Source organism: Vanessa cardui, chromosome 17 (genome assembly GCF_905220365.1).
Source record: "Vanessa cardui chromosome 17, ilVanCard2.1, whole genome shotgun sequence".
In the NCBI taxonomy this organism is placed as follows: domain Eukaryota; kingdom Metazoa; phylum Arthropoda; class Insecta; order Lepidoptera; family Nymphalidae; genus Vanessa; species Vanessa cardui.
In genome coordinates this window covers 12,627,666-12,642,078 of record NC_061139.1, presented here as the reverse complement: position 1 = coordinate 12,642,078, position 14,413 = coordinate 12,627,666, and the positions used below count along the sequence as shown (strand labels likewise).

Here is a 14,413-nt window from a genome sequence, read left to right as displayed (position 1 = left end):
TCAAAACTTTTTACGATGGAAAGACTGCAGCGAGAGGCTTGGCATTTTTTTACATTAATGTTTTTGGTGGGATTTAACTAATTTCCCAAACTCATAACTCAATTTTTTTATAACAGGTATAACATTGCGTTACAAAATAACTGCACACAGTTCGATGGTTTTATCTGCGAGTTGTCTTAAAAATTGAAATATATTTAATTTTGTGCTAGGGCTTTGTGACACTGATTATTACTGGTCACACATTATTCTGCCAAACAGCGAAACACATTTATGTTCCTGCTAGAGATCTATGGGATAACATCTAAGCTTCCAAGGTTGGAAGGAATCTAAGGAATGATTTATATTTCTTGCAGCACCAAAGTCTATGGACGGTAGCGACCAATGAAGATCGTTGCTTACCTATATTAAAAAAAAAAATCAAGGTGATAAATCAAACAAACTATATATAATAACCATTTTGATTTATTCAGTTAAAATATGAAATAACTTACGTGTACAGTAAAAATAAGTTGTTAAAGATAGTCATCCAAGTGTCAAACCAAGTACCGCTAGAAGCCGCTCGGCCTGCGTTCAACGTCGCTACTACCTTAACCCTTGTTTTAATACTAAATACATTCTAAAGATTACATTATTGTAATTTGCAATAGGTACATTAACATATAAATGGACAATTTGGACGTACAGTTGTGAATTATTTATTTACTATAGCGATAAACAGAATGTCCTATAGATAGCGCATGTTCTCTTCACTTTCGTTCCATCCAGCTTATTTTACATGTTTATATTTACACATCCCTACTTACATTTAGATATTCTTTTAATTATTGTATACAATGATCTTTATAGACTTTCATATCGCTGATACCAAATATAATTTTTTTACTACTAATTGAACATTTGTTCATAGTATTATTATTGTTAGCTCTTGCGTCCGCTTCATAATATTCCTTCACTTGAAATTTAAGGACTTTTAGGGACTGCAATAGCTAATAATAATATTAAATTTATTTGTTTATATAATTTCATACAAGATTTCAGCCGATAAAAGTGTGACAGAGATAACGATATAGAAAACGATCATTATTTCATACACTAATGTGTTGTAAACATAATTATCTCGTCTTGTCATTAAATCATGAAGATAATGCATGGAAGGTATTATTTTACCATAGACATCTTTATCTTTTTTTTTGTTAACGGCATTTGACATAAACTTTTCCCGCTCATTCGGAATAACAAAACGTCAATGTCACAATGACGTACGACATGGAACAAAAGTAAAGTAACATATCTCTATATGGAGCGGCAATTGAATCAAACGGTTTGCTTGTAACAGTAAATTAACCTATCTATTGAAACGTCCTTGATATGTTTCGTACAAGAAATAAGCGAAACGGCAATTTTTGCGCTCGAGGAGGGAAAATTGGAAATGTATTATTGCTTTCGATTTATAATATTATAAGTCGTATCTCAAACTTGATTTCGTTTATCGCATACTTAACGAGATTTCAATACGACGTTTACATCGTAATGTCGGCGCTACACATTCGCGAATAGGTTTCGTCGACTTTGTACGAATCTTCGTCAAAGTGGCATTTGTGTACAAAATGCTCGTGTAATTATTTACATATCGTTGAGTATACGGTAAACTTTTCTTCACAGACATCTCCGCCCAGCATTATTCTATAGCTAATAAATTGTGCTATTTGCTGAAACCACCCGATAAAGACTATCAACATTCTTTGTTTTCACTTATCATATAATTATATCACCTAGTGAGGTTTCAAACAATAACCTACGACGTACCTCACACGTTAAGCCATGTATAATTTTCCGTTTCATAAAAACTGTATATATATCTAAATATACATTACAATAATGTTATATTCGGCTTCTAATTTCGATAGAAATATTTCACTACATTTTATAACTTTAAGAATAATATTTGGTTAACAAAAGCTGTCAACGTGTCACAGTGAGTCCTCGGCTTTAACGCGTGAGACGATCTATTACACTACTTAGGTAAAAATGTACTTACTCAACTACGTCCGTACAGTCGATACGATATCGTCAACAACGCAACTAGGTTTACAAACTACTTATGGAAAACTATGAACATCACAAAATCCCGAGTGACTGTCGTGTGTGACTACGAAACAGATCGTGAAGTGATCGGCCGACCCGCAGGTCGGCGCGCTACGGCGCCTCACGGACAGAACGGCGAGCGCGCGACTGCGCAGCGAATACACAAAATGGCACTGCACTTTTAATTCGTTCTGATATTCATTGATACATTGGCAAAATGGGATCAGAAAATAGATTTTTCACGGCTCAGTAAATTGCAATATTTCATACTTACAGATCAATAATAATAATAATATATTAAAAAAACGAATCGCATGATTAAAAACAACATAACAAATATCAAGCTCAACTCGTTTAATTCTAATAATTAAATAAAGAATAAAATAAACCTGCAATCGGAAAAACCGCTTTCGTCACGCCGTCGTCGATAATATATTACAAAAATATCCAAACGTATCAAATTCAGTCCGTATCGTGAAAAATCACCAATATTTTATTAGCAAATCGCGAAAGGCACTCCCTCATGCAAATCAACTCGGGGTATACGTTTAGCAAAATCTGTAATGTCACCAGGGGATCGAAGGTGGCGCCTCGGTGTACCGTTTCCTAATAAAATACACGATTTCACCCCGCGGCCGGCTCCCGCTCACGGTCGAAGCCTCCGTCGAGCTCAAACAAAGGAACGAGTAATATATATACGCAAACATAACTTACCCTATATAGTATTTAGAAACAGGAAGAAACTACAGGTAATAGACAAGATAACAGCTCCCGAGCGACCGAGCGAGCCGAGCGAGGCGCCTCGCGTCGCCGCGGGAGCGACAGGGCGGCGCCGCGCGGAGCCGCCACACATATGTACATCACTTTCGTTATTAACAGCTTGACTGGAGTCGCCCGCGGCCGCGCCGCGCGCCCGCCGGCCGCGCCCTCGGGCTCGCCGCGCCGGGTACCTGCGCATACGACGCTTGCTTACACACTGAAATTGTATCACACACGTATAGTATAAACTTGTAGGTTCTGCAGCACGTGCTCGACCCCGGTCGGGGCGCAGGCTGCGCGTGGGGGGGACACCCGTGTGGTTGGGGGCGCACCTATGTGGTGAGCGCGGGCTGCGCGTGGTGTTGGTGGGGGGGCGCACCTATGTGGTGAGCGCGGGCTGCGCGTGGTGGGGGGGGGGCGCACCTATGTGGTGAGCGAGGGCTGCGCGTGGTGGGGGGTGCGCACCTATGTGGTGAGCGCGGGCTGCGCGTGGTGGGGGGGGCGCACCTATGTGGTGAGCGAGGGCTGCGCGTGGTGGGGGGTGCGCACCTATGTGGTGAGCGCGGGCTGCGCGTGGTGGGGGGGGCGCACCTATGTGGTGAGCGAGGGCTGCGCGTGGTGGGGGGGGCGCACCTATGTGGTGAGCGAGGGCTGCGCGTGGTGGGGGGTGCGCACCTATGTGGTGAGCGCGGGCTGCGCGTGGTGGGGGGGGCGCACCTATGTGGTGAGCGAGGGCTGCGCGTGGTGGGGGGTGCGCACCTATGTGGTGAGCGCGGGCTGCGCGTGGTGGGGGGGGCGCACCTATGTGGTGAGCGAGGGCTGCGCGTGGTGGGGGGGGCGCACCTATGTGGTGAGCGAGGGCTGCGCGTGGTGGGGGGTGCGCACCTATGTGGTGAGCGCGGGCTGCGCGTGGTCGGGCGGCGGCGGCGCGTGCGCGGCGGGCGGCGGCGCGGCGTACTCCACCACCTCCTGGTAGATGAGCTGCTTCCACTGGTCGACCGTGTGCTCGCGCTCGTCCACCGAGTGGTCGTAGGAGGCGGGCGCGGGCGCGTTGACCTCGCCCTCGTCGTACCACACGTTGATGTAGGGGTGCAGCAGCGCCTCGTCCACGGAGATGCGGCGCTCGGGGTCGATGACCAGCATGCGCGACAGCAGGTCGCGCGCCTGCGACGCCTTGAGGCGGTTGTGCTCGCTCGAGTCGGAGGGGAACAGGATGTCGGGGAACAGGCGCTCGAAGCTGTAGCCGGCGTAGCGCGGCCGGTTCTCCACGTAGTTGCGCACGGTGGGCTGCAGGCGCGCCATGAACGCGGCCGACGGCGTGCCCAGTTGCTCTGCGGGAAGCCTTGAGCTCAGAACGGGCTCCGTGCCGATACTCCGGTGTTGGGGAGCCGAACATGGAGCCGTTTCGTTACAGTTGTAGACAATGTTTTTGAATAGTTCAATCGATTGAATTGAAATTAGGTTTTTACTGAAACTTGCGTATAGGTTGTATCAGAAAATTAATTATGAATTTTGCATTTAGACCAAAAACTATACGCAGTTATGATATTTATAATTGAAGCACTAATTTATTTTTTCACTATTGGACCTATTACTAACGGTTGGTTGGTTGCTTGGTTTATGATAATCTTGAGTACACCAGTTACCTATAATTTTGTTCCACTGGTCGATGTGGTCGGTCCCCGGGAAGAGCACTCCACCGCGAATCATCTCGCCCATGATGCAGCCGACTGACCATATGTCCACGTTCTCCGTGTAACCCATACCGAGGATTACCTGAGACGATCGAAAACTCATTTTAAATACAAATTTTATCCCAGACTGAAATTAGTTACTAGTCTCTAGAAGAAAGTTTAAAAGTAACAAAACTTCCTCGATTTTAGATACAGTGTTGCCTTATTTTGATTGCTAATTTAGATTTCTTTTCTAATGGTCTGTTTTGGTTTTCTTGTTTTTTGGGCAATAATCTAGAATGATTTTAATTAGTCAATGGACTTTCTTTAAATCTTCTAAAATTATTCAAATATTGGCTGTAGATGATCTATTTGAACAATGTATGTATTTATGATGATATTGATGATGATATTATGTGGCTAAAGTTATAAGATAAGAAAACTCACCTCAGGCGCACGATAATATCTGGTGACGACGTATGGAGTCATCATGAAGGTAGTGCCGGCGGTACGCGCCAGACCAAAGTCGAGGATCTTAAGCGTGCAGTCGCTTTTTACCACTATGTTGGACGGCTTCAGGTCCTGCAGCAATGGTTTTTTTTATATTATTTAATTATTTTATATATATTTCCATAAGAAGAAACATCAACTTATTAAAGAATTTAAGCCGATTTCATTGCAATTGTTGTAAAAGGCAGTTTAAAATTAAATTCTTTATTATATATTATTCTAAACAATCTTTAAAACTTATAAATACTATTTGTAATGAAAATCGTACCCGATGTATAATTCCAGCAAGATGAAGATGCTTGATGCCACACAGCATTTGATAGAGCAAGTAGCTCATACGCTCGTGGTCCAAGTCCATTTGAATCACTTGGCATAGATTGGCATCCATCAGCTCCATCACCAAATATACGTCCTGAAACTCCTCGAGGCTCTTCTGTGGCGTGAACGCGTTTAAGAGACCGATTATCTGAAAATATTTAATTGGCTGTGTCATAACTAATTCAAAGTCAGGAATCGAAATTCACGCCCCAAAAAGTGACGGCTAATAAATTCAGGATGACATTGTGATTTTTGATAAAACTGTGATAGACATTAGATCGCTTGTGAAACTTACATTTTTATGGTTGACGAGTTTCATAAGTTTGAACTCGCGGTAGGCGCGTTTCGCGTGCGTCACGTTTTGGAAAGGCCGGGACAGCTTCTTGATCGCGACATTCTGCTGTGTCACCGTGTCATACGCGGCGCTGCAAGGCGGATCAGTTACTCATTATCTCAGTAAATTTTCATCGAAGTTAAGTAATACACCTTTGATTAAGTTATAATAAGTACATAAAACGAAACCAGAAGAAAACCATAAACTAGTCATATATAATTAATAATAAATGACAAACGAAAACATATTTATATATAGATATAACCATAAAAATTTAAAAAGCCATGCTTAAAATATATATTATAAATACATAAATAACCTAAACTCCTAGTGTAAAGACGTTTACATGTGCCCAATCCCATATATATTTGCCATTGTCACGTGGCATGCACTTTTTTTCTGTTTTTGTTCAGGCATAGATAACATTTGCTATACAGGATACTTTTTTAATAATTTAAATGAAAGAAGTTTATTTTCAATTATATACTATATTGAATATTCTTAACTTAAAAAATTTAAAATTATATAAATCTGAATTAAAATACACTTGATACAGGATCCAGTACTTCGCAGTTTAAAAAAACCTACCATAACTATAAGTTTAATTTAACTATGTTATGACTTTTTCCATCGTCGTTTTAAAAGTTAACTCATGCATTTGTTATTGGGTTTTGCAGTTAAATGACTTTGTGTTGAATAATTCGAGTTTTATTAAATTTGGAGGGGGAAAAGGGTAAAATTATTATTAAATACCACAAGGCTAGCTGAAAATGATGGTAAATATGCATCTGTTAGTCAGGAAGACATGTTATATGAAGTAGGTCGACGACATTGTAAGGTCCTTTCTGTCCTCTTCAAAAAAACGATAATAGATAAGACGAAGTCAAATTAAACTAAGATTTGTTCAGCTCGTCCTAACACCAATATAAGAATGAAGTCAAAAAAATTATGACATAATTTTCTGTATACCTAATATATCTAAGATAACGCGTTTAAATTTGGATAGCCCTCTTGATCTCAGACCAAAAGTGTCAGAAAGACGATCTCATAGAACTTCTGGTTTAACCCTAAGCGCTTGATTTAATGGGTTTCCAAGAGATTCTACTAACATTTCTGCAATAAAGGTTTTATGTTATAAGTAGAAACGCGTACGAGCGAAAAGTTTGCTTTATATCTTTAAATTAAAAACTACAGTTTGTAGTGCAGAGACAAAACGGCAGTATAGCCGAAAATGGAACCACAGCTAAGTGAACCTGTTTTTGCATTTATATTTATTTTCCATACGTTTAGGTATACACGCTTAACTTTGTAAATACACGTCTACAACGCACACTAACAGCTTAATTTGGCTTAACTAGTCTGTATATTTATTATTTACATCTGAAGATAAAGTTAATGGATAAATGTGAATTCAATATTTCAATTTCCCAAATTCATAAGCAATGATAATAATGAGTGATTATTCATTTGTTTCAAATACAATTTTGGAATAGAAAATCTGCAAGACCGATTCAAACCAGAACTCTTAAAACACGAGAAGAGAGAAATCTCGATCACCAACGGCAACCTCAAATGAAACCTCGAAGACATTGCGACGGATATTAAGAAACATTAGTTTTCACAACCAAAGCGGGGTATGAGTGGAAACATTGAAGCACAAGCGTTTTCCAACTGCGTCGCTTACCACACCATGCCCTGCGCGCCCGCGCCTCGACGCACGAGCTCTGTGTACCGCGTCGGTATCGTGAACACCGTGTCACCGAGTGTGACAGAGTAATACTGAACCATTTCTACTCAGCTAACGTTATAACTGCATCAGCTATAAAGAGAAATATACTTTATATGGACAGCCGGTGGGCTGAGTTTTGGTATGTCTCTGAACGACGCTTTCTGTCATTAAATATTTGTGTACCTAAAATATTTTTGTGTATTATCTTCGTAAGAGGAAACAGATTTGTTGTGTTAACGAAATTTAAGATTCGAAATATTCATTAATGTGGCATGCCTTCATAATTAGGGAAAATTAGATGAGCTTCGATAATCGCACAGGTTCAATCAAGTCCAAAATGTTGTTTACGTTTATTTGGAATTGTTTGCGTGTTGGGAAGGAGAACATTGATCAATGATCGAACGGATTCTATATGAGATTACTAGAACAGTGCAAATACGTGCATGCAGAGAAATAATGGCGTGCGGATTTCATGTGCATTACAGTGAAATATGTATATCTATCAAGTAAAGTATAAGCTTAGAAAAGATAATTTCGACAAAACACGAATAAGTACATAGAAAAGAAAAAATATCACTATAGAAACATAAAATTAAATCAATGACAAAATAAATAGTCTTATAACATACACTTAGGTCTTTTACATAAATGACGTAATATATTTTGTAAATTAACTAAGATCTTCTTTCTGAAAAGCTGAAAACAATGCACAAGAGAAATATTATTGCAAGTAGTTGTACATAAATTCCCAGATCATGCGGTGATATCCATATTCTGATGTGTCTGTATGTACATGTCATACTCGTCATGCATCAAATGTTCTAAATTTAGACGTAATTGCTATTAAAATACGTGAATGCCAATATATTTCGTCACATCTTGAATTACACGAATATCCCAAAAATATGTTATACAATTGGAAATCTATTTTGGCCGTAAGAATATAATGTTTAGGGATAAACTATTTTCGTATAAGATTTTTCTTCGATCCCATTCCAATCCCCTTTTCATCAATAGTCCAGGCTATTTCTGTCGTAGATATCATTACGTGGTTTAAATCGTAATAAACGATAATAACGATTAAAATGATTAGAATATCATTATAGGTTAAAATCTCATCAGTAGTTTTTTCGAGACAAAATTATCTAGACTGGACAGAACAATTTTTTAAGACGTTGTGGAACCATTAAATAAAATAAAGAAAATCGTGTAATCGACTCACCATACTATGCCCTGTGCTCCGGAACCGATAGGCTTAAGGTTTTGGTAACGTTTGAGGATCGTGAAGCGCGTGTCGCCGACCTCGACCGTGTAGAAGTGTGGGTGGCGCGGCGGGGCCGACATGGCGGTAGCTGGCGCCGCGTGGGGCATGGACCACCCCTAGCTGTTGACGACGACGAAATTATGTTGTTTGAAAGAAAAAGAAGAAGCAATAAAACGTAATAAAGCGAAATATTCTCAACTCTCATAGAATTTAATAACACTTAAATAAAAATAAATTAAACGCTAATATGAAGAATTGGTCTAAATATTCGTAATTTGTTCACTTGAATTATATTTTTTTAATGGTGGCTTATTAGCTTTTATTTTATTATTGTAACGCTTATTTCTTATTTATTTTTAATGTCGTTAGCCAAGTGAGTAAACCAAATAAAGCAAACAGTACCAGAATTACAAGAAAGAAACAGAAATATGCCAGTATGCCATACAAATACCAGTAAAATGTCCTTCCGCTAATATGTTTTTTAGGAGTGTAATAATCGCATACTAGCATTTTTTCAGACAAGAAATATCTAAAGACAAAGACGTAACCACGCCTTTGTATATAAATATGATTTTATATATCTATCATCATTATTATACAACGAATGTAAAATGAATTTCCGATACTAGAAGTTTGTATCTATACAAATTTCATGCGAATGATAAAGCAAGTAGCCTAAGTAAGAATCTTATTGAATCTAGGCTAAAAGTGCTATCGAAATACTTCCCGACCTACAATTCTCTTTTAGGTTTCGTAACTTTGTTTTAAACTAATAACATTATACAATATCTGAAGTACCTTACTTTAATAAATGGTCCGTAGAGAAGGAGCGCCGGTCTCCATAAAGCGTGGCACGTAAGTCGGTCTCGCTGTCACACGGTACGGCAGTTGGACACTTGGATGAGATTATTATCTGTAAATAAACAATTACAACGGAATTTATTAATATTTTTAACTTTTTCAGATATTTAATTTTCAAAGAAATTACAATGAAATGAAAAGCTAGTCCTCAGGTTCATATCCAAGAATTACAAATGAGTTAACAACATGCGATTTTCATATTTTTAAATATTTTTCAGTATTCGTTGATTCAAGTAGGTCTTAAGAGATCTCAAAGGTCTGTAGAATGTTTCAATATGAGTTGAGACTGTAATGCGGAGAGGAATTGCGAAATGCACGAGAAAGACGCCAGAAAATACGATTATAGCATTAAAAATATTATTTCGCAACTCATTTCGGTTTGTGATGAAATTGCTAATTTGCATCTTCAAGTGGCAATCTGACGCCGCCGGGAACTCGTGCTAATATAATGCGATACAATTATGGCATTTATTCATTTACATTAAAATCATATTTGAGTATTATACATATCACTTTGCATCTTAAATAATTTGTGGAAACACATTCTGTATTAGGTGGTAGGGCGTTTTGCAAGCTCGCCTATGTGTAAGACAGTCTACCGCGCTACAGAAATACTTATAGAAGTATTGTTGCGTTACGGTTTGTAGGGTGAGTGAGTTCGTGTGACAATAAGCACATATCGTCTTAGTTATAGACTGGAAAGTTAACATTTCTTACAGTGCCAATATATTTGAACACTTAACATGATGTGGCACATTTAACCGACCACCTAATCTTAATTTGTGATTATAATTCATCTCGAGCTCGTCAGTGAAGGAAAACATCGTGAGGAAACCTGAATTTGTCTAATTTCAACGAAATTCTGCTACATGTGAATCCACCAACCAGCATTGGAGCATCGAGGTGGAATACGCTCCTAACCGTCTCCTCAAAGGGAGAGGAGGCCTTAGCTCAGCATTGGGAAATGTACAGGCTGTTACTGTACTGTATTTCATATATAATAAAAAACCTATAAATGATTTTTTATAAATTTACGCATAAATTCATACCCAATTCAAGAAGTAAATAAAAATTCTTCTAAACATTGAATGGTTAATACACAGACGAAGTGCAATGTTTATATCGCCGATAGCGTGGACTGTAACAGCTGGGTTGTATTAACGTACAAACTCACGCCAGACCTATTTGCATTTAACAGTACGTTGGCACAAGTTTTGTATAACTTCAGTTATATTGGGGGCTAGATTTAGAAGACTAACTTGAATCTGTAAATTATATGCACGGTCAGGTCGGGTCATTGTACGTCACACAGAGGAATTAAAATAAATACAACATAGATTTGGTCTTCATAAAACAGGCGTACAATTTTGGTGACTTTATATATAGTCCTACAAGCATCAGGGCCAGATTCAGAGGTCTGAAGGCAAGGAAAAGTTAAGCCATTCATTATATTCAAAATAAACGATTTTATTAGTATGTGTAGTGGTTTTGTCGAAAAATTGCTTTCTCACCAATTTCTATTCGAGTAGTGGCTACTTACCATCATATTAGTACTATATGTTATAAGAAACACAAGCTTTTATTATATCTGTCCGTCAGTTTTTACGTCAGTAGCAGTTCTTTTCAAACTAAATCTCCTGAGTAATGGCTCACCCGTTTCTTTTGATGGCGAAGAAAATATATCTTACAATGATAACAATGCCTTTGAAACGAGTCATATTTCTCCGTAGTTGCTCAAATAATTCGTACAATGAATATCTATTATACCTATTGTCTTTGTACGTGAGTTTGGGACAATTTGGGCGCGACTCACAAAAATCTATCGAAACCAAATAAATAAGCAAGTAAATATATTATCTACGATACTAATATTTACCGCTTCGTTGGTCTACTGGATAGCTTATTATTGTGCAGATTCCGAAGTAATAAGGATCAGAAAAAACTAATCGGGTCTTTGTGTTATTACATTCTTTGTAGCCGTTCTAGTTCCGTTATTAAAGACATTTGGAAATTCAAATGAACTGAGAAGACTGATTTTTGGAACCAGAGTCAGAGAGAGATTTAAAGGTCTGGAGGCCCTGGAGCCACAAAGCAGTGGAGGCCCTAGACCAACAGAAGCGTGAAGACCCTAATAATTATATTGTGAATTAATTGTTTTTTTTCTTATTTCAATCAGTTCAGATCAGATCACAGATCTCGTCAGTAACATTTGCACATAATTCGAGGCAGCAAGCAGCTTTTAATTGGTGCTCATTGCCAAGTCACTATAATTATAATATAAAGAAAACTATTGATACAATTACTAAATGTTGATTTATAACTACATAATAATTTGAATAGGACTTAGCTTCTATGAGATCTCAAAACTTTTTACGATGGAAAGATTGCAGCGAGAGGCTTGGCATTTTTTTACATTTAATGTTTTTGGTGAGATTATTTATTTACTTGTATCGGTATCCTTTAAAATATTAAGTAGTAACATTATTATAATTTGACTATATCTCGGTATTCGTTATCTCGCTGAAAACTGATGTGGAGGCAGTTGTTTGGAACTGTTGCAGAAGTTTTGAAAAACTTCGCTTGAAATTTCGACCTAAATTTCCGTTCAACTATCCGGGATTTGGCAGCATTTATACTTCCGTGTGTCGATGCACATTACATACACAAAAAAGACTAACCATTTAAAAAAAAACGACGAAGGCTACTTTCAAACATTTTACCAAGTGCATTCATAATTTGTCTGTATTCAAACTAAAATTTTTACATTCACTTCAAGCAAGAAACATTTAATATGAAGTTCTTTGGAGCCCTTGTTTGTTAAATTCAAAAGGGAGGATTATACATAACGAGGTATTCACTTGATTTGCATTTGATATGGAGTTGTAAGACAATATTAATCGTTGCAGTGGCAGTAATATTTTCGTAAAGTACCGTTTGAATTATTTTTTTTTTAATTTGTATTTACCTCTTTTGAACACTTACTTTAAGTATTACAGATATGTGTAACACGGCCTGGATGGGTATAACCTAAAAGAGAACTCAATTATTCTATCGAAAAATTTACGTACGAAGTAGATGCATTCGGAGGTTTACTTGTTACTTTAGGCAAGTACCTTTTACCTAGTTTTTTAAACGGTTCAGATCATCTAATCATTTAAATAGTTCTGTAAATCGACATACATTTACTATGCATCAGATCAGGCGTTCTGAACACTCGTTATGTTCGACTGAAATGGACTGCAGACTGTTCACCTAACATTATTGTGGTTTTACCATTCATTCTGCTTAGACTGACTATAACTTATAGGATGATACATTCTGTGTAGACCGTGTACATTCCGTATTAAAGTATGAGTCTAGATTTTAATAACGATTCAGTAGTCGAGTAAGTAAAATTACAAGTACAAATGATTAAAGGTTACCATATTATTAAAATACGTTTAACGTAAGGCGTAAGCGTCATATCAATTTTCGGTGCTTATGACGTATTGGTCGCAACAAAACTATTCCCTATAAGCGATCTTGCGCGGTTTTAATAGTTTAATTAGATGACAATGAAGATTTATCGCTTCAATGGTTTTAGTTCTGCCTCTAACCAGTATTTCAATAAATATCTTTGTCTAGATAGAATATATGAAATTAGTATACAATGTTTAATATAAATAGTTTTCTAAACGATAAGATGGTGTATGTTAACCTCGTGTTAAATTTTGTAGTGCATTTAACTCGCCTTTGACACGTCACATGTGAAACTAACGCGAAGTAGCCTTGAGAGTCACTTGTTTATCAAAAGTAGTTTTATGTGAGAAATTATTTTTATGTGAGTTTTCGAGAATAAAAAAATAATATGTAATTTGTGCAACTTATATAATTAAATTTCTTTATACAATATAACTCTTGATATTGATGCCAATATGATTATACGTTGTTTATATTGTTACAAAAAAAAAAATAGCGGTCAAGAGTTTTATTGAAAAAATGCCTTTTCATAAAGCCAATTAAAATAAAAAAATATCTTTTCCGAGTGCACCTCGTTCCGTTTATGTGTCAAGCGCCGTCAACTTGAGCTCGGAGGTAGATAATATTATGAAAATTTTATGAGATATATTTAAAAACATACATTTTAATTAATACCAGCGAGGAAAATGTACGACGCGGATGGATATCAATATAAAATGTTAAGGAGAAACTAATTATGATTTATTTTAATTTTAAGGAGAAACTATTTATGATTATTTATGAGTTGAGTGCTGATGACCGTTTACATAATCTAACATAGTGATATAATAGGTCAATATATGATTAAAGAAATAACATTAGTTTTAACGAAACGGTTTTTATCAATGTATAGTACACTTTAATGCGACGTATATATAGGTTTCATAATAAATTCATTCACTACCACCGAGCTCGAGATTAATTATAAAGACAAATTAAAACATTAAAATTTAGGGGTAATTTGCGGGTTTGAAATTATAATTATCGTTTAATTTGGGAGACGTAAAGTTAAATACGATTCCCTATTCTATGAACGGTAGATTGTCTGAATGTCATTCAAGCCGCTGACCGGCGTTTAGTAAAAACGCTAGGCTCTGAATTGAGCGGGTCATTAAGCTGTTTTTCTAAGTATCTTTATAATGTAATTACAAACAATCCGTGTCTGAGTTTGCAATATTAACAACGCCTCGGGAAATGAATATTAAATGCGATTGTAACTTTAACTAGATTAAGGTTACCCAGTTGCGACGTTCGGTGAAAATTAATATTAACGGGTACTTCAGCTTTCTTGGAACAGAAGTGGAAAAGTCATCGTAGTTTAGGTTTAGTCTTCGCCGGCAAAGTTTGTCGATGTTCACTCCATCGAGTGGCGCAGTGGATGG

At 37.4% G+C, this 14,413-nt stretch overlaps 1 protein-coding gene across 4 annotated transcripts in view; it reads right to left on the bottom strand.

Annotated features, from left to right (window-relative positions):
* Positions 1-444: 444 nt before the first annotated feature.
* Positions 445-14,413, bottom strand: part of LOC124536978 (stress-activated protein kinase JNK) — a 113,605-nt gene continuing 99,636 nt past the window's right edge. For 2 of the 4 annotated variants that reach the window (XM_047113668.1, XM_047113670.1), the window contains exons 5-12: positions 9,476-9,585; positions 8,631-8,792; positions 5,641-5,770; positions 5,296-5,493; positions 4,965-5,099; positions 4,491-4,620; positions 3,730-4,175; positions 445-3,035 (exon numbers count right to left, since the gene is read on the bottom strand). In XM_047113668.1, coding sequence (XP_046969624.1) covers positions 3,730-4,175; positions 4,491-4,620; positions 4,965-5,099; positions 5,296-5,493; positions 5,641-5,770; positions 8,631-8,779 — 1,188 coding nt within the window. In that variant the 5' untranslated portion in view covers positions 8,780-8,792; positions 9,476-9,585 and the 3' untranslated portion in view covers positions 445-3,035. Of the gene's footprint in view, positions 3,036-3,729; positions 4,176-4,490; positions 4,621-4,964; positions 5,100-5,295; positions 5,494-5,640; positions 5,771-7,363; positions 7,499-8,630; positions 8,793-9,470; positions 9,586-14,413 lie in introns of all 4 variants that reach the window. The other 2 variants (XM_047113671.1, XM_047113669.1) reach the window with 2 other exon arrangements.